The following is a 27,018-nucleotide window of genomic DNA, read 5'->3' on the forward strand; positions in this document are numbered from 1 at the left end:
TATATATGAACAAAGCGATTAATAATAACTATAAATCTACCAATTGTGGAAAACAAATATTACTGAAATTAATTTTACTTCTTCACTAAATTTATTTGTTAAATTTAGAGAGAAAGTAATTAATTTAAATATTTGAAAATAATATTTTATTAAAAATAACTACACTAATGAATTTGAAACTTTTTTTAAATGATTGAAATCACTGGTTAGGGAGAGAAAAAGTATATACTTTGTTTTCACGTTTAAGTGACTTTGGATTAATATTTTATTTTAAATTATTTTTTAATAAATAAATAAATAAATAAATAAATAAATATATATATATATATATATATATATATATATATATATATATATATATATTAGTTTCATATATATTTAAATTATTTATTAGTATTATACATCATCTAACATCGTCTTTGGTCATATATCTAATATTGTCTCGACTTATATAACTAAGATTAATATCATCTTAAACTAATTATTATTGTATAGCATATGATCCATATCTTCATGATAACATCACATCATATCAACAAGAATATCGCGATCAAGATTATTAAAAGTCAATTGTAATTAAAATGAAAAAAATTAACAATTTTTTTATAACGTTTTTACAACGGCTTATGTTGTAACTTATGATTGGTTCATTTCAAATATATGAACTAATAAAATAGTGACACATAACCTATTATCAAAAAGTTGTTAAAAGAAGTTATTAACATTATAATAGTCCAATTAAAAGAAATTAAGAATTAAAACGTATTAGTAAAACATTAAACAAATGTGGCCCAATCTTAATAAGATAAAAGTTCAAAAACCTTAATGTAAAAAATATTGCTCACCAATGATTTATTCGTGTTATAATATTTATCACTATTTGACACACATTCATAATTTGAACATCATATTATCTTTTTTGCAAGTATATATTCTCTTATCTTACATTTATAAAAAGTTTTACGAGAAAGAGGTGTCCTTTATAAATAAAACTTAATTACGTTTTAAGTAATAGATAAATAATTTTTAATTGAGTTTCTACTTCCTTAAATAGATGAAATAATATTTATTTTTGTATAAGTATTTTATCATATGATTCCTTTTTAATCTTTTTTAACTTAGCAGTGAACTTGATTTTTTAAAAGAAATTAGTGAGAGGAAAAAAGAGTTTATTAGTAAGTTAAAAATGAAAACATAAAAGCAGTGTTTTCTTGTGGATGACAAAAATGAAATGGCAGGGTGTTTAAACAAAAATAAAAATTATTTATAACACACAATGACACAAATTACTAAAAGAAATTAAAATTATGAAAATTTATAATACTTAAAACTTAATTAAAGAAAAATAATAATAATATTGATATATTATATAAACATTAATTTGTTGTTTATAGTATTTTGTCTTGAAATATGTGCAGTTACGGTTAACATTTAGATAATAGTAATTGTAATAAATATTATAACTTCCCCGATATTAATAAATAACATAATTAAGGGAATTAATACGATGAATTGGCTGAATAAATGATATATTTAGTTGAAATATATGTTTATACAATCAACCAAATAGAAATGGTCATATCTATTAAAATGGTTTATTATTGAAAAAAATATATTTAAAAGAAAAATAGTTATCATATTTTACATTAATTTGTTGATATGAAAATTAATTACTCCGATAACTAAAATAAACTTTGGATAAAGATAAAGCATTTGATAATTTTTTAGAGTAATGATATCATGATATATTTTTATATTCATTTTATACACAGACTATAAAGATAAAATAATCATAAAAATATAAATTTTTGTATTTTTTTTAAGAAAAAAATATTAAAAAGTAAGTACAAATAATATTAGATGAATGTAAAAAATTTAGATACGTTTTTTTAACTTTTGAAATGGGTGTAATAGCTTGAATAGTTGTCACTAAATTAAAGTTATATTAACAATAAAAGTTAGGGCATTATTTAATTGAGTTGATTAAAGAAAAGGTTGATTTGGAGAAGTAATAATGTGAAGTTTTGTATGTGATGATTAAAGCATACAGTGTAAGATTTGATATGACTTAAAAAGTAGTGTTGTGGTTTGAACCAAAGTTTTGAATAACATGATAAGTATGAAGAATAGTATTAAAAGAGTGAAATTATATATTTTAGGTGGTGACGATACTAAAGCTTTGGTTATTGGGTATGGAGTAGCTATCACTGACTTAAATTATGAGAGAGAATAGTAATTGATTAAGTTCTCGTCAAATTGAAAGAAGAGTTTAAGTGTGTCTGAATTCAGTTTCATTTAATCTAAAAGGAGTTATGGTAAGTAGGGATATTAAAATAATGAATAGTGAGAGAGAAGAAGGTCAAGTTTTCTTAGGCCGTTTCCCTGAGAAGATATCCATAACGCAAACGGGAAGTTCGATGTGGTATATGACAGACTAGTTTATACTGTAAATCAACAATAGCTGGCACAATTAAAACTACACACAGCCTGCTAGCCTATTTCTGCAAACTTCTCAAAGTCTAACCTTAAAAATCAGGCCCACATCGCTCATGCGTTTTCACCCCTTTCTTTCGCCTCAATTTCTAACTCTTCTCATTTGCAGCTCCATACCTACTGTATCTCAATACGCCATCGTTTCATAAAAAAAAAAAAAGCATAACCATATTCTTTTATAACTATTTTTTCAATTTGATATTTTATTATTAAAAACAATTGTTTATAAAGAACTTATCCGTTTTCCACGTTGCCAATGCTACAGGTTAACGCTAATGATACAAAATTCAAGGCTGCACATGCACGCGCCTCACCAGTTGTTAATTTCAGGGAATGGATAACATAACCTGCACACGCTTATGAGGAATGAACTTTTTACCACACGCCAAAATGTTCTCCAACAATTTTTTTACTCTAGTTCTTTTTTTTTTCTGAAAAAAAAAGTAAGAGTACTTAATTTATTCCATTTTTAGATTTAAAAATATTTATCTTTAGTTAATAAATATACATATTTGTTATATTTGGCTTTCTTATATAATTGTTTTCCAAACAATAATATCTCAATTTACAAAAAATTCATTCCAAGTGGTTTAGTAAAATGCAGATTCGTTTATATTTATGTATAACTCGACTAATTCTAAGAACATGTAGGTCCATATAATTCTTATCAAAATAGACAAATTTCGTCTCTAACCCAAAAAGTCTACACACTACACTACTTTAATTAATTAATATATATATATATATATATATATATATATATATATATATATNTATATATATATATATATATATATATATATATATATATATATATATATATATATATATATATATATATATATATATATATATATATCATATTTGTTATTTTTAGCATATTTTATACATTTAGTATTCAAAATTTATGTATACTTATAAAAAGGACATATTGTACCGTGTAGTTTCATTGTATCATTGACTAAAGACTAAAAGGTTGTGTATCCTTAAACGAATTCATATCATTTAGGTGAAAACATATTGATTGATTCATATATCCTTAAAATTGTGCGAACCTATATGTGCTGAGTAATTAAGTTGATGTATATGTGTTTAGGAGTTATATTGAAACTTACATATAGAAATGATACACGTAGATAAATCAATAAGTAATGATATTATGATATATTTTTATATTCATCTGATATAGAATATAAAAGTAAATAAAAATTTAAATTTTTATATTTTTTTTTTAAAAAAAGGATAAAATATAAATAAGAAGAGTGTCAAATGAATGTAAAAAAATTTAAGTGTGTGAAAGAATATTTTTTGTAAATTAATTTTTAGAAGGAATTGGTGATAAGTGATAGAATTGAAATTGTGACATAGTTGATAGTAATAAGAAGATAGAGATTGTATTGGAATGGGAAAAGGATCTAGATGAGGAGTGTTTTGTGGGAAGAGGCACATGGAGGATAGTAGAAGCAATTAATGGGAGAAGATGGAGTTAGAGTGAAATGGTGAGAAGGAAGAAAGAAAGGAATGAGAGAGAAGACAGGTTGTAAGGGTTGGTGGAAGGCAGGGTGTTGACCAATGAGCGCATATTACAGAGTGTTGGAGACGCGTGGGTGGCGCTGACAGGCACTGGAAAGGAAAGGAACCAACACATTGGTGCAGAAGCGCCGGAGAGTTTGCTGAAACTCACATTATAAAAATCCCACAAAACGCCAACTCTCTCTCACTAACAACTCCTCCTGCGTAAATAAAACCCATGCATCCCAAGATGCTCTTTGTCGGCCCCTTAGGATAGTGGACCCCACATTCCCTCTCTCTCTCTCTCTGTTACTGTGCCACTTTCATTTCGCATGCTTCCTCCTTTTACCCTTAGCTACCTAGCCATGTGAGCTACCTGTAACTTCACCACACTATCTTCTCCTTTACCTTTACCACTCACTTATGCACTAATTTCATTCCAAACTTCTCAACCTCATAACTCATATCAGATACTGCACTTTTATTCACCTTTTCTTTTTTTATATATTTTTTCCTAATACCTTCCTTATTTTATGCTCTCTGTGACTTCTTCTTTACATCCATTTTATTTTTATACATGAAAATGTCTTTAGATAATACTACACATGAGACCTGTTCAATATATATATATATATATATACACGCACAGACTATCTCTTGGTGTTTTCATCGTACCAATCATATATTATATGAACGCCTCTCTTTTCTATCTGTATCCTTTTTTTTTTTAGGTGTCACACAAGTAACACAGAGATGTCCATTCATTGCTTTCTTATATTCTTTCATACTATGATGTGGGTTCCACTTTAAAAATGTACATATAATATATCACTTACCAACATTCACAAACTTGCCAAATCCAACGCAGCGCGCAAATGCCAACCAAACAACCAAAAGGCTTAAATTAAACAAAATATTAAAATCGTGTTAACACCCTAGTGGGAAATATCCCCTCCGTAAATATGTCCCTTGAAATAAATATTTATATGTAAAAAAACTATGGTCATCATTTTAAAGTTTTGAACAATTTTTTTCTCAAGGTTCAACTTAAAAACCCGTATCTATGAGTTTTAATGTAAAATTTGTAAGGTCCGGATAGTTTTGACACTAATCAATTATGAATAAATTCATATAAGATATTAAAATATCGTTATCAATCTAAAATTTTAAAATAATAAATTTATGAGTCATTCTATTTGTATATTGTCATTTTACTAATTTCTAACTAGTAAAAAACTTCGAAAGAAATTAGAATTTCTCTTTTGAATTCTCCTTGTAGTTGCTTTTTCTAAAGAGAACATTAGTACTCTTACATTGAATTTCTTATTATATATCCTTGCTAATTATTATCACTATAATAGTGTTGTAAAAAAGATATGAATATGTTATGTGATTATAGGTATTTTAATCCTTTACATCAAAAAAGGAATTATTCGTATTATTGGATATAATTGGTGATTTTTAGAATTTTTTTGTCAAAAAATACTTGGTATTTAAGGGTGTTTATTAATGAATCACCTCTTTTTCTTAATAATATCTTCATTCTTTTAGTAAATAATATTATTTACAGTAAGAAGTGCATAAGTCAATTTTGAACTCAACAACAAAATGCAAGACAAAGAAGTTTGATGAAAATAATTTTTCATCATGGGAATTGAAGATGAAAAAAAAAATTAGAAAGGACAATTGTGTGGATGTAATTCTTGAAAGACCTATGGACATCATGGTTCAAAAATGAAAAGAAAATTGCGATAATATTATCGTAAATTTGCACTTAATAATGACATATGCGATTTTATTTAGCATTATGGAAAAGACTAAGGCAAAAGAAATTTGAGAATTCTCATAAAATTCTATGAGGTTGAGTCACTTCACACAAAAAATATTCTTGAAGATAAAACTATATGCTTGAGTGAATCCATATCAACAATTTGAATACATTGTCCAAATTTTGATGGCAATTTTCAACATAGTTGAAAATGAAAGTATGAAGCTTCTACTTCAAAGCTTACTATATTTGTCTCATTAACTCATCATCAATATAACGAATAATAATATTAATAGTTACTTATACTTTAAGGATGTGAGCAAAGCTATATTCTTGAAGAAAAATCTAGGCATAAAAACAAGGTAATGAGGTGAAAAGTTCAAAGCAAACAGGGACTTTGGCGATGATGAGACTAATCAACAAAATGTGAATGTCAAACTCTCAAAGTAAGAAACATTTCAAACAAGACCATTGTTATAAAGTGGCATGCAAAGAAATATTGTTGACATATGGAGAATGGAGAAAAGAACTTTGATACATCAATCTTACAAGGTTGTGTTGTAAGTACCTCAAAGACGAAGATTTTTGGTGAGTGAAGTAGTAATTAACTCTAATGATGAAAAACAATTACATGATAGATGGATAGTGAATTCACGTGTAAGTACTTGTGTAAGTACTTGTAGTTTGGAAAATTATTTTTATATTGTTTTTTAATATAGAAATAAGTCTATCATTAAACTTAGTGAAATTTGAAATAACACTTTTAAAAGGTACAAATTTGAATATCGAGCAGTACTTTTTACTATTGTAATTTCATGTACTTTGAAAATAAAAAATATTGTAAAAATTTTATTAAATTTAAGATAATAGACTTAATTTATATGTGTTAACGAATAATGAAAAATATTTTATTTGAAAGGATAGGATACACCTTCAATTAAAAATGTGAAAATGACATTGCTTTATTAATGACAGTCAAATTTATAATGTATGTGGTTATGGATCACATTTGGATTAACATATGTGACATTAGTGAACAACATGAAATAAGGGTTAATGACTTATTGTGATATGTTCAGCAAGAATAGAAAATGTACTTACGTTTGAATAAAAACATCAAGAAATTTGAGATATACATGACCATTTATATTTTATATTGTTAAGAGTTATACAATGTAGATATTGCACAGAAAAATAATAGACATGACAATTATGTCACATTTAGAAAATGTTGATGAAGACATGAACTATATTGTTTAAAGGAGATGATACATAATAATGAAAAATAACATTTTGTAATAATTCCTATTTATGATTATTTGAAGTTTGATTCGCACAACCATTGTATCAAGGATGGATTGGTTTTAGAATATTATTTACAATTTTAACATTATTAGTTTAAAAGTAAGAAATAACTAGATAGATAAATTTTTATAGAATTATTGAATTTGTCAACAAAATATTTCCAAAATAAAAAACATATTACCAAATCATACGAAGTCAAGAAGTTAAGAATGGTGTTTGGTGAGTAAGGGCGGATGTTGGTTATGACAAGGAGAGTCGTGACCCTACCAAAGTTAAGAATGAAAAAGATATTTATTAAAATTAAAAATTAAACTTATGAAAAAGTTGGAGGTGTAGAATGAGATATCGGTGTAGATGAAATGTTGAAGGTGTAGGGTGAAACATTCCTTTACTGCTTAGCTTTGGGCCCAAACTAGTTTTTAAAACTCCCGGAAGTTAAGGAAGTTCTTCATACACCTCCCTTTCCACTTCCTGCAACCCATAAAATGTAATAACTCGATTTTACCCCTTATTAAAATTATATACCTAAACCTAATTATTTTCTTCCCCTCCCTCCCTGTCCCTCTCTTCCTCTTCACCGCCATGCACCAACTCACTCTCAAGCTTAAGCTCATGTTCCATTCTATTTTTTATTACTGAAACTTTAAGTTTGGCAATTCAATGGTTTAAAAGAATGGGCCCATGAATTGAGCCTTTTGGTCGTCAGCCCAAAAGTATTATAAAGGGGGCTTCTTTCCTATACCCCACAGGTTTCTTCTTGTACCCCAAATTTTACTGTTATCCACATTTTAACCCTACACATTATATATTATACATTAAATGATTAGGTAAAGATTATTTACTGTGGCTACCCATCCCGCGTAACTTAATTTACTGTAATGTTATTTATTTGTCTGGTTGCACACTCCTAACTTGTTGCTTCTTTACCAAACGAAGTTTCCTTCTTCACCAAAAAGTTTGTGGTTGCTTCAGATCATTTATGCCTAGAGCAAGCTTGTTCAATGCGAGGGTAGTAGAAGAGGGTTGGATCATCATTTTACGTACATGTAAGGTTTTCATCTTCAGACTATATGGAGTTTTTCGACATTCGAAATTCAAATTTTAAAATTCAATTATGTTTGTAGATCTTATTAATTCAATTTCGGTTTAGTTACTAGATGTCACGTTTATTTTTATCCTATTAGATTTTGAAATATGGTTCTGCTACCTAGATTTCAAAATTCAATTACTGGTTTCTATGTTTTTTTTTTTAATTTATCGAATTTCGAAATTCAATTTTAAAATTGCTTAATAGATTTTAAAATTTAATTCTATTTTTGGATATGGTTAACTAGATTCAATTACTGGTTGCGTGTTTTATTTATTTTTAGTTTACTAGATTTCAAAATCCTAATTTTTAAAATTGGATATTGGACTTTAAAATATGATTCTATTTCTGGATTTTGTTAATTTGATTTCCAAATCCGATTAGTTTTTATATGTCATTTTGTTTTTGGTTTACGTATTGCAAAATTTGGTAAGTAAAATTGTTCAACAAATTTGGAAATTTGATTCTGTTTCCACTAAATTTAAAAATTCAGTTTTTAAAATTGTTTATTAGATTCTGAAATTTGGTTATGTTTCATTTGATTTCACTTGATATTTCCATGCCTAAGTTGTTATTTTTTTTTATATCTAATTTAAGTTCCATTGATTGATGAAGTAGGTAGTTAAAGTGTTTGTATAAGTTATCTAATTTACTTTTATCATAATTAGTAGCAGAGGTTTCCTTTTAATATAAGGAAAGTGCTAATATATCTAATTTTAAAAAAAAAAAAAAAATTTTAATAATGAAAAAAGGGTTAAATATGCTTTTTAGTTCCTAAAGTTTCACTGAATTTCGGTTATAGTCTCTGCATCAAACATTGATGGCATTTCATCCTCCTAGTATGGAAACTCTTACTTTTAGTTCCTAAAAACAAATGGAGTTAAATTTTTTATGATGTGGCTAACGGCACTAGCCTTCCACATTCTGTTACCATTGCCTTCCACGTTGCTTTTTTTTAGCTTTTGGATTAAATTGATTTTGTTTTACACGTGTCTGTTAGTGATGAGATTAATTAGGTATGTAGTAAAACTAATTGGGATTTAGGGCAAATGTGATCAGAAACAGGAATTTCATACACCCCAGAATAATTCAGCCACAGTTTCACCAAATGCACAACCTCAAACACCCAAATCAAGAAAAAGGTATCAACTTTTTCTTTGTTTCCTGTGCAACCCAAATAGTCGAACTTTCAAATACCCAGCTATAAAACCAGTATATTTACATTTACGATTCCTTTTTCTTGTTTTGTAGAAAAAGTTAACCGAAGAAAATGGTATGCCTTTGTCGCCCATTTTACAGGTCTCTCCGATGCTGTCAAAGCTGCCATGGAGAAAGGTGAGAGCTCCGCTACCGCATCAGCAACAAGCACAATCGAATGAGCGGTGGCAGAACTTCTGCAAAACCCACCAAAGGTTTCAATGTAAGAGGAAGCGTCGGGAGAGGAGGGGATTAGAGTTTGCTGGGTTGGAGACAATAGGCGGCGATAGTAGGTGGTGGTTCGATTCCGAGAAATTGGTGAAGGAGTTGTGGTAAGTAGAGGAGAAGGTGGATTTTTCGGCGTCGTGGTCGTGGTTGTGTAGTGTGGGGTTTTCCATTTGGTCTGGCGACGCCGATAGAGGATGGTGAGTGACAGTATGGTTCTCGGAGCTTTAAATCCCAATTAGTTTTCCATTTGTGTAGTGCGGGGTTTTCACTTTTGCCCTAAATCCCAATTAGTTTTACTACATACCTAATTGATCTCATCACTAACAGACACGTGCAAAACAAAATCAAATTAATCCAAAAGCTAAAAAAAAAGCAACGTGAAAGGCAATGGTAACAGAATGTGGAAGGCTACGTGGCAGTGCTGTTAGCCACATCATAAAAAATTTAACTCCGTTTGTTTTTAGGGACTAAAAGTAAGAGTTTCCATACTAGGAAGATGAAATGTCATCAATGTTTGATGCAGGGACTAAAACCAAAATTCAGTGAAACTTCAGGGACTAAAAACATATTTAACCCATGAAAAAATAAAGAAAATAAAAGTGCAAGATATATTTGAAGCGGTAAAAAAGTCATATATCTAACTAATTTCTTTGCAAAGCTGATATCAAGTGGGTCAATGCAACAACCCTCCAGACATATCTATCACATGACTACATGTATCTAAAGGGCATCAAGTATGATATAAGGATGAAGGTGGTGCTCTTATTTATAAAAATAGTGCATCCAACAAGTATGCACGACATACTCCAACGGTTGGTTCTAACAATAATAGTTTTATAGGTTTCTCAACTAGTTCAATCTTACTTGGAGACCACGACATTGTCTCAACTCATATGTAACCCTTACACGGTACACGACCAAACCATGAGAGCTTCCAAAGCCAATTCAAAGTTTAGGACTTCGTTTAGACACAATTATTCCACTCTAAGTAGATGTAGCTACGTGGACATGTCATATAGTATGATAATCATCTCAACAATAAAGACATAAAAATTTTTTGTCTCTTTATGTTATCTCTCAATGAACGTCAATATCAACCCCATATGAAATAATAGTAAGAAATACCACATAAAGGCGTCAAACCGAAATTTATGACAAAATTTGAAGCCGCCAAATGACATGTTTTAGATTTGTTTAATTTTTTTTCATGGGAGACCAACTTTATCTTCCCTTGGTTTTAAACGAAACAATTGCATATAAAGTTAAAATAACTCATCAAGTATTAAAGGGAAAAAAAATTCTACTACTTTACTAACCTTACCTTGTCACGAATATAGCATTATCAACACAACTCATAAAAAATGGTGTATCATGTGGACCTTGAGAAAATCTACAAACTTCAAGTTCTTCTTAAACAACATCCTCATGATGCTCAATAACATCTTGTTGTTACTCAATAACATCTTCCTATTAAGGATAATATAATGGTGCAACTTCTTCAAATGATATCATCTCAATTTTTGATATTTTTATTTTATTAATTTTTTAATTAGTTTATTTATTTTTTAAAAAATATAATATGTTAAGTTATTATTATAGTAGTGTCACATAAAATTCATATTTTTAATTTAATGTTTATATTTAAAATTTTCATTCAATTCAATTTATTTTTTTAAATGAAATAATTTGATTTTTTTTATATTTTGAGACCAAATTAATAATTAATTATAAAAAAGGTAATGAATACTTAATTATGAAAAATTAATTAAAAAAATAGATATTTTCCATAATTTTAAAAGTGTAGTAATGTATTTTTTACCAAAAGAATTAAAATACCAGTTAGTGAAACCTTGCTTTAACAAATCTGAGCCCAACAACCTTTCACGATTTCTCTAATTTCTGTTTTATCTCATCACTCAGAAGAACGAAATTCAGTTGATTTTGAATTTTAGTTATAAAATGACTCTCACATTTATATTAAGTCCAAATCCCACCTACCATTAAAATCACGTGGCAGAATTCCACTGACTTAATATTAATTAGTCGGAGATGGGTGTGTTCTTTAAAGGACAGTTTTTGGTGGTTAAAAGCTGTAGCTTGTACATTAAGAAAGTTGGGTTAGTCTAATTAAAACCATTTTATGTCATAAAGAAAAGTGTGGTAAAGCAGAAGCTTTTTCAATCATTAAGGTAAAGGGGGGCAACCAAATTAACACTCGTAATAAAAAAAAAGAAAAAGTTTCATCCATGTGAAGATGCATGCTTAGGAATTGTAAGTCTTAAAAGATTGTGTATAGTATGAATTTTTTCTAGAACAATCCACAAATTTATGTGTTTTTTATTTTTTTATAAACATATCTTTAGGTAAGATATTATTCAATTTAGGTCAAGCCTTGATGAATTTACTTTTGATATATTTTAAAGGATCTTATGAAGATATCTTAAGTGTATATAAACTCATATTTAATATTTTTTTTAGAATTGTTGAAATGGGTAATCCGGCTCGACCCGGTCCGGTCCACCACAGGTTGGTTACTTAGTGAGTCAATCCAATCCGACTCATTTACTAGCGAGTCAGACAAATTCGAAATCGACTCGACCTACCACGAATTGGTGGATAGGTTGACTCACTGACTCACTTAATTATAATTTTTTTTAAATAAAAAAAAATTACAAACTTTCTATAATTCAAATCTAAACAAATTTCACTCTAAAATTTCACTCTCAACATGGATGTTTAATTAATTTTGAAAATATGGAACTTAAATAATTTTTTCAAGCAAAAAAATAATAATAAATATTTTTTTATAAATAAAAATTAAATTTTAATAAAATAAAATTAGGTAAGCGGGTTGGTGGGCCAACCCAGTCCACCATGGGTTTAACCTGCATGAGCCAGGTTTAAATGAGTCAGGTTGAAATCTGATTCACATAAAAAAATACAATTTTTCAAACCCAACTGATCCCGAACCCGTAACCGGATTGACCCGCAGGTTGTGACCTATTTTAACACTTTAATTTCTTTTATTCAATATGAGATTTTATTTATATCTTATCAGAAAAAACTACCTAAATTTAAATATTGAGGACTCTTTATTGAAATAGACTTGACATCGAACTCATAAATCAAAACAAAGTAAATGAAAAATAGGGTGAAAAGGATAAAGAAATGAAGAGGTAACAGTGATGTTTAAGTTTGCAGCTTGGAAATTAACGGCATGTACCTATAGTGCAGAAGAGAAGTCAATTGTGCAAGCTGGAATGAGATGGAGATGTTATAAAAACACATTGATGGTCCAACTTACCAAATATGTGATGATGAACATGCTAAAACAACATGTGTACACTCAAATGGGATGCCTCCATTTAATGTTTGTGTTGTGTTTCTCACCTGTGGAAGACCTTGCAGCTATTAATTAATGCATTTGATTATATAGAAGCAGTGAAAACGTGATGGTTGGTCCATTCCTTACAATTGCGTGACAACTATTATTACTCACTTCAATTAGACTACTCCTATTAATGAATCACTATATTGGTAAAACTTACTTTTACTTTTTAACACCCTAACTTCTTTTCTACTTCTTTTTACTCCACATTTCCACCATTTATTATACACATCATTTTATTCACAATATTAAATTTCAATTTATGGTAGCATATGTGTGTACTTGTTAATTATGACTTTTTGGTTAGGAAGAACATGGGTCGGTGGAAGCATAGGCATAAACCCATGATATTGTGTTGAAAAAAGGGAGAAAAAATTGAGATGGAGTTGCTGGCATGCCAAGTGTCAACCACTTCTGCCTACTGTATGCTACAACTCTGACCAGTATTATTTGTCTACCAATATGCTTGCACCATTGTTTCTGGATGCCACGCGCCACCTTCACTTTCTTTCATCTTCTCTCCCTATGTAAACTCGTGTCGGTAAAATGGATTGAAAGTCGTGAGTCAATCTAACTCATTACGGATTTGAGTCAGGTAAGATTAGAAAAAAATGAAAATTATTTTATGTGAGTCAATTTTGATCCGACTCACTAAGAATCCAGCTTACACAGATTGAACCCGTGGTAGGTCAGGTTAACTCACCAACCCACCTATTTTTTTAATTAAATCAAATTAATTAAGTTAATTATTCAAATCTATTTTTTTATTAAAATCAAATTAATTAAATTAAGGCTTAATATTGGTCCTCATATTTGTCTGTCAATATTAGTTTGGTCCTCAAGTTCTAAATTGTCTCAATTGGGTCATAATTTTTGTAAAAATGTACCCATTTTACTCTAACCGTTAAATTGTCTCTGACGGCTTAAATTATGCTCAATTGGATTTTATGTTTTGATTGCGTGACATTGTGTATTAAAATTGGATGGGTGATGTGTTTTATAACCATCACATGTGGCGACGGTGCTTCTTCTTCTCTCCTCTCCAACGATCACCTTTCACCTTTAACAGACAAATATGATGACTAATGGAGGTATTAAGCCTTAAATTAATTATTCAAAGCGCACAACCTTTATTTAGCAATAGAGCCTTTCTTGCTGTTATTTTTCCAAAAGTTTTCCTCTACAAATCAAACCCTAAGTTCCCCTCTGCAAATCACACCCTTACGCGGAAAAATCATATAAATCATCGTATATATACAATAATTTTACAATATTTGAACATATACGATATTTTTACAATATTTAAACATCCTATATATACAATATTTTTACAATATTTAATCATATACAGTATTTTTACAATATTTAAACATCCTATATAACAATATTTTTACAATATTTAAACATCGTATATATACAATATTTTTACAATATTGAAACATATACGACATTTTTACAATATTTAAACATCCTATATATACAATATTTTTACAATACTTTCAATAATTAATAACACAAGAAAATATACACAATATTTTTACAATCACTTAATAACCACTTCATCTAACACTTTTCATTATTTAATATACACGATCATAGCAATATAAAATCATATAAAATATCCTATATATAAAACATCTTTCATGTAACTAAGATTTTTCAGTTTTTTTATATTAATTATTTCAAAATAAACACATGTTATTTATGATAACTAAGATTCTTTAATTTTTTTTTATATTAATAAATACAAAATAAACACATGCTACTTGATAATTTAGATTCTTCAGTTTTTTTAGTTTTTTTTTAATCAATTGGTCCAATTATTACTGTTTCAATTTGATATATCAAAGTAACATATTATAAGAATTTCAAAAGAAGAGGGTGTAAAAAAGTTAAGTGAGCTAATGAGCTAACCCGTTTAGTCCACCAACTCGTGGTGGGTCGAGTCGGGTTCAAGTTTTTTCGGCTCACTAATAAATTAGCCGAGTTGGGTTGACTCAATAAATGACCAACTCGTGATGAGTCGGGTCGGATTAGACCGAGTTACTCATTTTGACAGCTCGTAAAGCTTTTACATCTTCTCCACCTTCCGTTTGAGCTACCACAAAATCAAAATGAAAGAGAAAATCTGAGTATAATGGGAGGCTGTTTAGATACATTAAAAATCAGATAGTTTTATTTTCTATTAATAAATTATGTTCTTTGATATTATAATTTAAATTATGTTCTTCGACACATTTTTGCTTCAATATTAATTTAGAAACGCATTTGAAACAACAAATAGACTTAAAAAAAATTGATAAAAAGGACTAAAACCAGAGTTTTTTTAAGTTGAAAGACTAAATTGTACCTTAATTTGAAGAGTGACTAAAACCAAAATCACAGCAAAATATAAGAACTAAAAACATATTTAACCCATAATTTTTTAATAAAAAAATGTCATTTTTTTGAAGTATAATGAGTTTTTTTAAACAGATATGGATAAAAATCAAAAAATAAAAAAAACAAACCATAGAGAAGGAGAGTACAAGGAAGAGAGGAGGAAGAAGAGAAAAAAAAATTACGATACATTCAAATTATTAACAAATTTTTATTTTTATAAATAAATTCCATCCGTCTATAATTTATGATTACTTTAGTGTAATTTTTTTTTATGAAATAAAAGAAATATATTTACTCAATTAGAAAACGAGTGATACCATTGGTTAATATGTCATTAAAAATTATAATTTAAAAGACACTGATAAAAGTTCAGAAGAAAATACAACAGAGAGTCAAAACTATCAACTCTAAATATATAATAAAAATTTTCAACATATGTTTTTAACATATTTTCTTTATATATATATATATATATATATATATATATATATATATATATATATATATATATATATATATATATATATATATATATATATGCAATAAATTTATTTATTTACGTATCTAAAAGGAATTTTAAGGTTGACAAAATAAAAATAGAAAACAACTCTTACTTGATTTTAAAAAAATCTCATCTTAAAATATATAAAAATTAAAATTAATGTAAACCACACATTTTTTTAAATAATAAAAAAAATTTAAGTGATAATTGTTTTAAATGTGTAATTATATTATTCTGTGCATTATTATCTTTTAATTTGTAGGAAGAGTAACAAAAATATTATGTTTATTTTCTTTACTCCGTTTAAAATCATAACTTATTTAACTTTTCCTCTAGTGAAACATAATAACTACTAAATTATTTGGAGGAGACAGATGAATCAATATTCTCTTATTTGTTGCATATCGGTTGTGAAGAATGGAAATTAATCTTTAAATATTTGAAACATTTGTCTTTTACGCACAAGAAAAGGTGCTTGGTTGGTTAATGTTTTGTTATCCAACCGTTATGTTATGTGCTTTGTTGTGTATTTTTCTATGTTGTTTTATTTAGTACGTTAAAATAATATACGTATTACTGTTAGGTTTTAATAAATATTGTCAGCGTACCTTAAGGCCCTTTAAACAAATAGTTTTGTTTGATGTTAATACAAACATATATATATATATATATATATATATATATATATATATATATATATATATATTAATTATATTGTGATAAATATAATTTTAATAAAGTAAAGAATAGTTATAACATTTTTAATAATTAAAATTATATATTTATAAAGATCAAATTAAATGATATTAATTATGATGTGATATGTGAAAAATACTCACTGATTTTATAACATTTATTATTAATTAGGATAAGATAGTAAATTATATTTCTCAATTCACCTACATGAATTAAGAAAATGATCAAAAATCGATAACTTTATCGTACAATTATACAATGAGTCTAATCAAATAGGAATTTAGTCAATAAGAAAGCTTTTTCTTTCATAAGATTATTTTTATGAATTAAGTCATGTTTGTATTTGAAAAATATAAATTATTTTAATTTCAAATTATGAGAATGAGTATGTAATTTGAACTATGCAATTTTCAATTTGTGAATATTTATGATATCATGGAATTGTCGAATTGAAAGAATATATTATAAGGTTTGGAGAAAATAATTATTCTTGTTAAATAGACATTAATTCTGTTATTAGAAACCAAAATCAAGTATTAATAGAGCTGATATCAAAACTTTAAATTGTGGTTAATATTTTGGATTAAATATATTTACTGTCTAGATACAAAATTAAAATTTGTTTTTATTCTAAATTTTTATACATTTTGATTATATACCTTTAAAAGTGAATAAATATAATAATTTTAACTCAATAGTATTATTATTTTTTAAATATTAAACAGAATTAGAATATATCAAACGTTATATGACATGTTTAAAAAATTTAATTCAATTGTGTTATAAAAATTATATCTATTTATTTTTTAAATTTTAGAATCAATTTATATCAAACTTTTAACACATTAACAAATTTTAATTTTATATACATATACAAAGTCAATTTAACGAAAACTATGTTGACTAAGAACCTTCTTACTCTATTGACGGTTTCCATTAAAAATGAACAAAATAAATACTTTTAGAAACATAAAATATCATATTAAAATTTCAGTATAGGAAAGGTTAAAAGCTCTTTTTGGTTTGAATTTTGGTTGAGAAAATTTGAATTGGTTTTCATGTTTTTTTTGTGTTCAATTTGGTCTCAAAGAATGTAATTATAATTCAATTCCATCATTTTCACTAACTTTGTTTAAATTGATAACGACTTATTGTCCAAATGTACAACTCTATTTTGAAGTGTCATTTATTGGGTGACTTGGATTCCTACGTGACATTGTGAGTTGGAATTAGGATTTTTTAAATAGAATTTGTGAATTTCTTTGGAATGCATTCTCCTGACCTAGAAACGCATGGGGTCAAGCCTCTCCCCCTCATTTTGCGCTTTCAAACCCAACAGCAGACACGCAAGGTCTCGCAATTCTTTCTCGCACAACCTGGGGTTGGGGCTCGCACACCACCGCCTCTATCCGACGGCCACCGCGCCACCGCCTTCAGCTGACCTTAGCGTCGCCAGTGTCACTGTGCCCCATCGGAGCCACTGTCGGCGATGTCGCCTCCTCTCTCTCCATCCTAGGGTTGGGTTTGCCTCCCTAGGACCGTACCCCAATCGAACACTACCTGCCACCCTTTTGAGCTCAACCATCACGCCACCCTCTCCTACTGTTTCGGTGTCGCCGGCGACGCCACTCTCATGGAGGCGCCTCCAGCTGTGGTGTAGTAGACACCCCTTTTCAAAACCTCCCCTGCGCCAACCACTTCAAGACGAAACTGAGAGAGGAGCGATTATGGGGAACGCTACTGCTTGGAAGGCGCGGTCCAAGGAAAGGATGGAATGAGCCTCCTTCTGCCTATGTATCTCCCATGTGCTTGAAAATTTCGTCTTTTGCACAAATATTATTTCAAAAATCCTAATTCCAACTGATAATGCCACGTAGGACTCAAAATCAGTCAATAAATGACACTTCAAAGTGGAGTTGCACATTTGGACAACAAGTCGTTGTCAATTTAAACGGAGTTAGTAAAAAGAACGAAATTGAATTATAATTACATTCTTTAGAACCAAATTAAACATAAAAAAAAATGAAGACCAATTCGAATTTTCTCATCCAAAACTGAGACAAAAAAACTTTTAACCTATACCAAAATATAAGATACTAAAATAATATTGATTAATCTTTTAATAGATAGATGTTTGTCTTGGATAGCGTAGAGAAAAGAAAAGAAAAACCCGTTTTGGAATTTGGCGCCAGGAAAAAGGAGTCCTAACGGTCAAAAGTATGGATTGGGCGAGAAAGAAAAAAAGCGGGAGTGTGGAAAGAACGAAAGTGGGTCCCATGAGTTGTGAAGAATGCTTCCCACTCTGCCAAAAGACAGATTCAAATTTTGAAACAGGCTGCGTGCGTGGCACATGCAGTCTTTAGGTCCACAATATCTACGGAAATCCTCTCTTTCTCCCTCCTTTGCCGCCAACATTCCTCTCTTCCCGCCACAATTTCTTATGTCAAATCACGCCTCCTTTCCTTTGTCTCTTCCAAAACCCACATTCCATGCCCCCTTATCGTTGCATTGCATCTCACCTAAGAAATGGGTCCCTCCCTCCATCATCTTCTCTCTCCAATGTTTCCAATTTCAAAAAATTAAACATGATCATCAATCTCATTCTCCACACCTGCCTCCACCACTCATCTCTCATACGTGCGCCTATCTTCTTCGCAACCTCCACTTATTATCTTTAATAATCAACTAAATCATATACCTAATCAATTACTATATCTACGCATCTTCTCATACATTCTTCTTCTTTTTACCACAATACCTCATTAAACATTTTCTTCTCAATACTCACAAAACACGTTCAGTATTAGTAGAATTAAAGCTTCTCACCAAACATTTATATATAAACTACTTCATTTCATTTTTTCTTTCAAGGCCCACTTTTCACAACAACAAAACAATCATTTCTACAATATTAAATCGATTTTATAGAAGCGTAATTATTATTACTCTTATGTTCCAAAATATTACCAACATATTTTACTTTTTGTTTCGATTTTAAAGATAGAGAAATTAGAATCTTTGCAATTAATTAAAAAGGTCGTGGTCTTTACCGTTACTGTAACATAATAAAAAATATATATTTGTTTTAAATAACAGGAAAAACTTATAATAACTTTCACTGTGTATAATACAACATATATAATATTTTTTCTACCATATTATCTTGCTAATAAAGGAAATGATTTTATTTTGTAGTTTAAAGAGAGAATTACAAATTAATAGATAATTACAAATTGACGAATGTAAGGAAAATGGGGATGGAAAAAGAATGAGTAAATAGGGTTATAAGGAAAGACAGTAATGTTTTCTAACAACATAAAAAAACGTATAATAAGTTTGGGTGTAATAACATACACACCATCATTCGATTCTAACATATATTTATTATGTTGTTAATAAAGGAAATGATTTTTTTTTGAATTTATAATTTAAGAACGGCAATGCAGATGGCGTTAAGTGGAAATTAATTAAGGATAATTTGAATCTTGTGAATGACGGATATAAGGAAGGGAGGGATGAAACAAGAATGAGTATATAGGGTTATAAGGAAAGACAATAATGAAATTAAGAGGAGAGACAGAAGTAGCAAAAGGAGAAATACAAGGGAAAGTTGGCCAAAAACAAGAGACGGAGGAAATGCCTATAAGAGCGGTGTTGTCACGTGCCTACGTCATAATTAATCACACCGTAATTACCAAGATTACTCGATTGTTACTATGGCCCCCAAATGACACGTGGCTGGACCCCACTGGTCTACCCCTCTTCCGTTGGCACTGTGCTGTTGAGTCCAAAGCACGCAAAGGAGCACAAGTAAATTCCACGTGTCGTCCCAGCTGGACCGTAACTACCCCGATTTGTGTGTCTTGGTGGTTGGTTTAGCCGCTGGTGAAAGAGTAAGTTGGGTCAGGACGGGCAAGCCATGTCACGCTGCCCGAGTAGCCTAGGCGTGGCCTATAATTTAAATTTAAATAAAGAAATAAAATAAAATAGAGATAGTAGGAACTAAAAGTCATAAATAATATAAATAGGTATTATGTGCGGTTTTAGAAAGAGGCAGAGGTAGGATCAAGGCGTGGGTTGCGCTAGGAAGAAGAGAGAGAAAGGAAGTAGCTCTCGCACTCTCACAGCAAGGCACAGCGAATGCTAGCAAGTTTGGTAAGATTTGTTTATGGCGATTTCATCGAAGGAGGTAGTGCGCATTAAAAGCCACCGTTTGGAATTTTAAAGGCAACTTTATCTACTCCCAGTATATAACTTCTCCCCAGTTTCCGCACCCAGACACATCACGAGAATTTACTGTACCGTCTTATTCACTCACCGGCTCACGTCGTTTCGGCTGGCTATTCTTCCCGCTGTCAGTAACCTCTTTTCATCAGACCCTTCACCTGCAATCAAAATACTCCACTTTTGAACATGGAGTGGCAACCATGTACGGATGAGTACGAGAAGCTCGTAATTCGCATGAGCACTCCCAGGTTTGTCTAATCAACTTCAATTCTTACTTCTTCTTTCTCTTTTCTGTTTTTATTTTCTTTTGCCCTTTTTCTTCATGCCCCTGATTAAGCAATTTTCGCAGGGGTGGTTTTCCTTTCACCGGTTTTTCAGAATCTTATTGAATGTTTTGTATAGTGTTTTTCTTCCATACTTTTCTGCCTTTTTTTTCTCCCTTTTGTCAAAATCTTTCATAATTCCAAACCCCTCATTGTGATTTTTAAGTCTAGAACTGCAACTTGTTTTAAAATTAATTGCTATTTTATTATTCTGTTTGTGTAAAATTGTTAACTCGTTGCGTGCTTTGGATTTAATGATTTAATTTTCTAATCGTGTCTGACTGTGTCAAGAATCGTGAACATCTCGAAGGGGGAGAAAAGTATGTTTTATCCAATCCTCATCGCTTTTTTCTAATTGATTTGTACCGACAACTGTATTTTAACAATTTTCTGACTTTTCTTTCTTTATCGTGTCTCAAGACTCCATTGCCCCTTTTCTTCCAGAATGTTTTTCTTCATTCACATTACTTTATCTTTTTTATTGTGTTTCCATTCATTCCTAGAAATTCGGCTTTAAAAAGTTGTAACTACGCTGACTTTGACCTTTTATTGGGAGACAGGGTTGTCATAGATAATGCCGTCTGCTCCACCGCAACAATAGTCAAGGTAAACCCCGCAAGAAAATCCGTCATTTTTTTCCCCCTCGAATTGTTGTTTTTCATGTAAAAGTTAGGAAAATCATAAACTAATGGATTCTCTTTGATAAAATGTGTAGGTTGATAGCGGCAGAAAACATGGGATTCTTTTGGATGCCGTACAAGTGCTTTCTGATCTAAACCTTTCAATTAAGAAGGCTTACATTTCCTCTGATGGGAGATGGTTCATGGATGGTAAGCTAACTTTCCCCTCTCTTTGTATTGGTAATTTTTATTTCGTGTGCCCTAATCTCTGCCTTGAATTGAATTACAGTTTTTCATGTTACTGATCAAAACGGAAACAAGCTAACCGATCAGAGCGTTTTGAATTATATTGAACAGGTATTAATTAATTTGGACATCTATTTTATCTTTGAAGTTTGGTATTCTCCCAAGTTGTTTTTCTGTAATGGGTCTGAATTATTTTAAAAATAGCCGCACTCTGAATAGTGTTGTTTTTCTGTTATGTATCAGTCGCTTGGCGGAATTCACAATGGGAGTGCCAATGTCTTAAACGGTCTCACTACCCTTGAATTAACGGGCACAGACCGCGTTGGTCTTCTTTCGGAGGTGTTTGCTGTACTAGCTGAGCAGCAATGTGATGTGGTTAATGCTAAGGTTTGGACTCACAATGGTCGAATTGCCTCTTTAATCTATGTGAAAGACAGCAGTTCTGGGACTCTTATCGAGGACTCTCTGAGAATTAAAACTATTGAAGCACGTTTAAGAAATGTTCTAAAGGGTGACAATGATATTAGGAGTGCGAAAACTTCCTTCACCAACGCCGTTGTGCACACAGAAAGAAGGCTGCACCAGATGATGTACGCTGATCGTGATTACCAAAGGAATCCCATTTTCAAGTTTACTTCTGATATCCCAGTAGTCACCGTTCAAAATTGGGCCGAAAGGGGTTATTCGGTTGTCAATGTGCAGTGCAAGGATCGAATTAAACTTTTGTTTGATGTGGTCTGTAATTTGACTGATATGGAATATGTTGTGTTCCATGGAACTGCCAAGACAACAGTTGACCAAGCGTATCTGGTAATTATTCTTAATCAATTGTTATTTTTTGGTCGGTTACTTGGTTTAGATGCTAAGTTGAACGGAAATGATTCACTACAGGAGTTTTATATAAGACACAAGGATGGCACTCCAATTAGTTCAGAACCAGAACGTCATCGTGTGATTCAATGCTTGCAAGCTGCTGTGGAGAGAAGGGCATTTGAGGTATAGTGTTATTGGTCGTAGTTTTGTTTCTGAGTTATTAGTATTGGTATTACCTTATGGACTTATATAAATTGATTAATGAAATGCTACTTTTTTTGGATATAGGGTGTTATGCTAGAGTTATGTACGGAGGATAGACAGGGGCTTCTAGCAGAAGTGATGAGAACTTTTCGAGAGAATGGACTTAATGTGACAAGGGCGGAGATATCTACCATTGGGGACAGGACATCAAATGTGTTTTATGTAACAGATGCGATCGGATACCCTGCGGATCCAAAATTGATCGAATCTGTTAGGCAGAAAGTTGGATTGAGCCATTTAAAAGTGAAGGAGTTAGCATTGGTATGCCACGAGAAGGCAGAAAGGGAAGATGAAGCAGTTGGGGTTGGTGGGGCAGTGTTGCTGTGTCTGGGGAGCCTCGTGAGAAGGAATCTATACAATTTGGGTTTGATAAAATCATGCTCTTAAAAGCGGAAAGGGGCGGTGTGAGAGAGAGAATTTAGGAGTGTGGAAGATATTTGCAACTTTTAGAGCATAATATTCTTTGCTTGAGGTTTGAGGTTTGTGTACATAATAAGTAAAGGTGGAATTTGGTAATGGTAGTTGTTCGTTGGTTGGGTTGGATTTGGTAGGTGAAATCTGATCATATACAGCTGGAATGGTTTGCGTCCCTACCATTTTAAATGCTTTGCGTGAAGAGGGGAAGTATTTTCATTAGAGGTTGTCGGCCTTGCTAAAATTTAATTAATAGCAGTATTGGATTCTTTGGTGGCATAGGAAATATAGTTAGATGCAGGACAAATTTGGTTCATACAACCACGAAATTTGTACATAACGGCATACCAATTATTATCATTATTTAATATAAGTGCTTCACTCCATTCTTTAATTTAACTGTCTCTCTGCATGCTCTTAAAGATTGTTAGTTGCTTTGCGGTGCACCCCTTTTACACGAATCCGAATCTTGTTTCTTTCCTCCTTTTGGCCCCACCTATAATATCTGTGTTGTGCATAAAATTAAACCACGAACCAATGAAAAATACTTGTCTAAGATTGTGTTTACTTGAGTGCAATGATTTGAAGAACAAAGAACGAATAAATTTGACATTATTTGAAACAAAAGTGTGTGTTGTTTTTTAGAGGAATTTAGAGATAACAAGTGAATTTGAAAATAAAACTTGTAAAAGTTTGTGAGATTTGATTACTGTAATAAATTAATATTATTAAAATGTCTTTAATAATAAGAGTTTTATAATAAGAGTAATATATAATTATATTTATAAGTAATATAGTTTTTTATAAAAATTATTTGAAATAGTAAAACTAAAAAAAGAAACTAATAAATAATTAAGAAAAAATACAATTTTTTAGGATATTTTTTTTTGTTTACATAATTCTTTTTTAATACATATTGTAGTCATATGTAGAATTATTTTGTTTTTGTAATAAAATTAAATATTTTTTATTACTATTATTCTATTTATGGAGTAGTCAAGGAGTATGGTTGCTTCATTTACATAAAATATCTATAAATAAATATAAACCTTTTAATTCTCTAGTTTGTGAAGAATTAAGTTTGACTTTGAAATTGATTTGTGTCATATGATGATTAATGTTCAAAGTTAAGTTAGATAAGTTATCTTTCATATCTTGCATTTTGTTTTACAAGTCTTAAACCCTCACATTTGAGTTATCATGGAGGATTTTGAAAATGGCCATCAATGCGCTGACTTTCTATAATAGGATTGTCATGCCTGGGACTTTGTTGTTGTGGTTATCCTTCATCTTTATTAACACGAAGGTTGTACTCTTATACATCATTGATGTTGACAATATCGAACTTCTTAAAAGAATTGATAGAAAAATGTTGTCTTAACCCAATTGAGTTTGACCTTGATTGTAGTCATTCATATGTGGCAATGAAGGTGAAGTCGAGTTATTATATCCTTGAAACATAGGTTCTTTAGGTATGTACATAGTTATCAACATCTAAATGAGTTTCCTAGCAAAGACGATGTGTTTGACATGTTGTCCGCACTCCACTACCTATAACTTGATTAGGCATCCAAAGTTCTTCCCCTTCATTCATCCGTAGTAGGCTTAGCCTGAAATCAAGCCACACCCACATCGAAAAGAGACATTTTGGTCAAAATAGTCATTTAAATAACAATGATTAAGAAATATCTTTATTACCTAGAACAGATTAACCCAAACTTCATCCTCTACTTCAAATCATCTGGATGTTTCATTCCATGCAAACCCACTAAGTGAACCAAGCAAATCATGAACCTCCTTTCAAAACTTTTTGCCTACTTTTTATGTTATTTTTCATAACTCCTACATACCTAACCTGATGAAGATTATTGATGATATTATTATATGTTTGGGTGGTCCAACTACTGTCAACTATGTTTCCCATTCGAGATTCTTCTATCATTACATTTAGAAATTATTCGTTCATGTCCTTAGTCTATTTCATAAGCTCTCTTATCATGATGGACGACTTCGTGATAACGTTTTTCTCCCAGTTCATGTCACATCTAATTAGAAAAAAATAACTTATGAAATTAAATTAAACCATTTCATAGAAATCATACTTTATCATTACAAATAACATAGTCAAATAACACAATTAAGTACAATATCTACGAGTTACTATATTCCTAATATTACAACTAATCCTATAATAATCTTCACGAACTTGAGCAAACGTTGTTTAATCCTTCCTTTCCATCAACTCCCACTCAACCTCATGAACTAATGTCTCATTTATGACTTGATTGTTCAACTTTGGAGCCAATCGATTGCTTCACATATATTTGCCCTCCTGTTTCAGAAATATGTGAGTTTGTGTGTGCTATTGTTTTCTTGCGTTCTTGATCACGATTTTTCCTACACTTGTTGTATGACCTCTCATCACTGGTTTTAAATTACAACATTCACCTTAAAAAAATAAATGAACGAGTTACTCACTTACTCAAATAGTTTTCCCAGCCTCGATTCCATTATTCAAGTACTCTCTTTTATTCTGTTCTTTTCTTTGTTCTTTTTCATATAATTCCAGACAGTTACATTCTCGTCAACTAGTCTAAACCATGTTGCTAAAAATGGATCATGAGAACAGTTTTATGGTAAAGGAAATTGTGTCATTTATAATTATAATAACAACAACATAGCAAAAAGTTTCTTGGATGTTGAAAAAGGTTTGGAATTGGAATTGAGAACTTTAGCACTGAAAGGTTTAGAAAACCTGAATGGTAAACATAAATGATAAAAAGAGATATTTGAGATGGCAATGATGTTTAAATATCTTAAAAATAGAAATCAGCAGCTATTTGAGAGTTGTACAAAGTAATTGTGTAAGTCGGATGATCATTAGCATGAAAAGAATAGTATCTCTTCTTGGGATCCCGTACTTTAGCCATTCACTTCATAATTCATTGCTTGTAAGGCTAAAATGGCAGACCAGTTGAGAAGATAATAGATTCTATATTCCATGGTCGGTCATATTTTGAACTTGTACTTGCCTGTTCAAAATCATAGAAACCTCTCTTTTTTAATATCTAAAAGGAAAATTATTATTTTTTATTTTATCATCAAATATATATATATATGGTTTATCGGAACCTTGAAACGTTTCTAAAAGTTTAAAAGCACTGCAAAAGACGCCACAATGGAGATCAATAGGTCAGCGAACAAAAACAATGTTAACGGGGCAAGCCGGCACAAGCTGGCCTCCAATGAAATGTTCTTAAAACAAATTACACTGTTAAAGGAAGTTAATGCACTTATTAAAACAAATTAATGCGATGATGCTGACTCCTGTTTCGTAATCTATATTTCATAGCCAAGGAAAATGAATAATAGGCAACACTAAGCCCCGAATAACCATAGATGTTTAGCAAGAAAATAAAACATGGGCAGTTCCTTCCGTTTAATTGTATTGCCTCTACATGATATTTCTCCAGATCATCTGCAGATAATTTTCGTCACCTCTTCCTTGACCTCGATCCCTTTCAATGTCTTGCCCTATTCCTTCTTACTTTCT

General features: G+C 30.4%; 1 protein-coding gene across 1 annotated transcript; it reads left to right on the forward strand.

Annotated features, from left to right (window-relative positions):
* Window positions 1-20,599: 20,599 nt before the first annotated feature.
* Window positions 20,600-23,864, forward strand: LOC106765534 (ACT domain-containing protein ACR8). Its single transcript, XM_014650198.2, has 7 exons — window positions 20,600-21,033; window positions 21,669-21,714; window positions 21,824-21,938; window positions 22,018-22,085; window positions 22,218-22,784; window positions 22,866-22,970; window positions 23,076-23,864. Exons 1-7 carry the CDS (start codon window positions 20,972-20,974, stop codon window positions 23,436-23,438), a joined length of 1,326 nt encoding a protein of 441 aa, XP_014505684.1. The 5' UTR covers window positions 20,600-20,971; the 3' UTR covers window positions 23,439-23,864.
* Window positions 23,865-27,018: the final 3,154 nt, after the last annotated feature.

The sequence above is a fragment of the Vigna radiata genome, chromosome 7, assembly GCF_000741045.1.
Source record: "Vigna radiata var. radiata cultivar VC1973A chromosome 7, Vradiata_ver6, whole genome shotgun sequence".
Lineage (NCBI taxonomy): Eukaryota > Viridiplantae > Streptophyta > Magnoliopsida > Fabales > Fabaceae > Vigna > Vigna radiata.

What these genes read in the sequence shown, in the direction of transcription:
- LOC106765534 (XM_014650198.2), top strand. Translation starts at nt 20,972, where the DNA reads ATGGAGTGGCAACCATGTACGGATGAGTACGAGAAGCTCGTAATTCGC. An exon ending in ATTCGCATGAGCACTCCCAG is followed by an intron (nt 21,034 to 21,668) that starts GTTTGTCTAATC and finishes ATTGGGAGACAG; the next exon opens with GGTTGTCATAGATAATGCCG. An exon ending in CAGTTGACCAAGCGTATCTG is followed by an intron (nt 22,785 to 22,865) that starts GTAATTATTCTT and finishes GATTCACTACAG; the next exon opens with GAGTTTTATATAAGACACAA.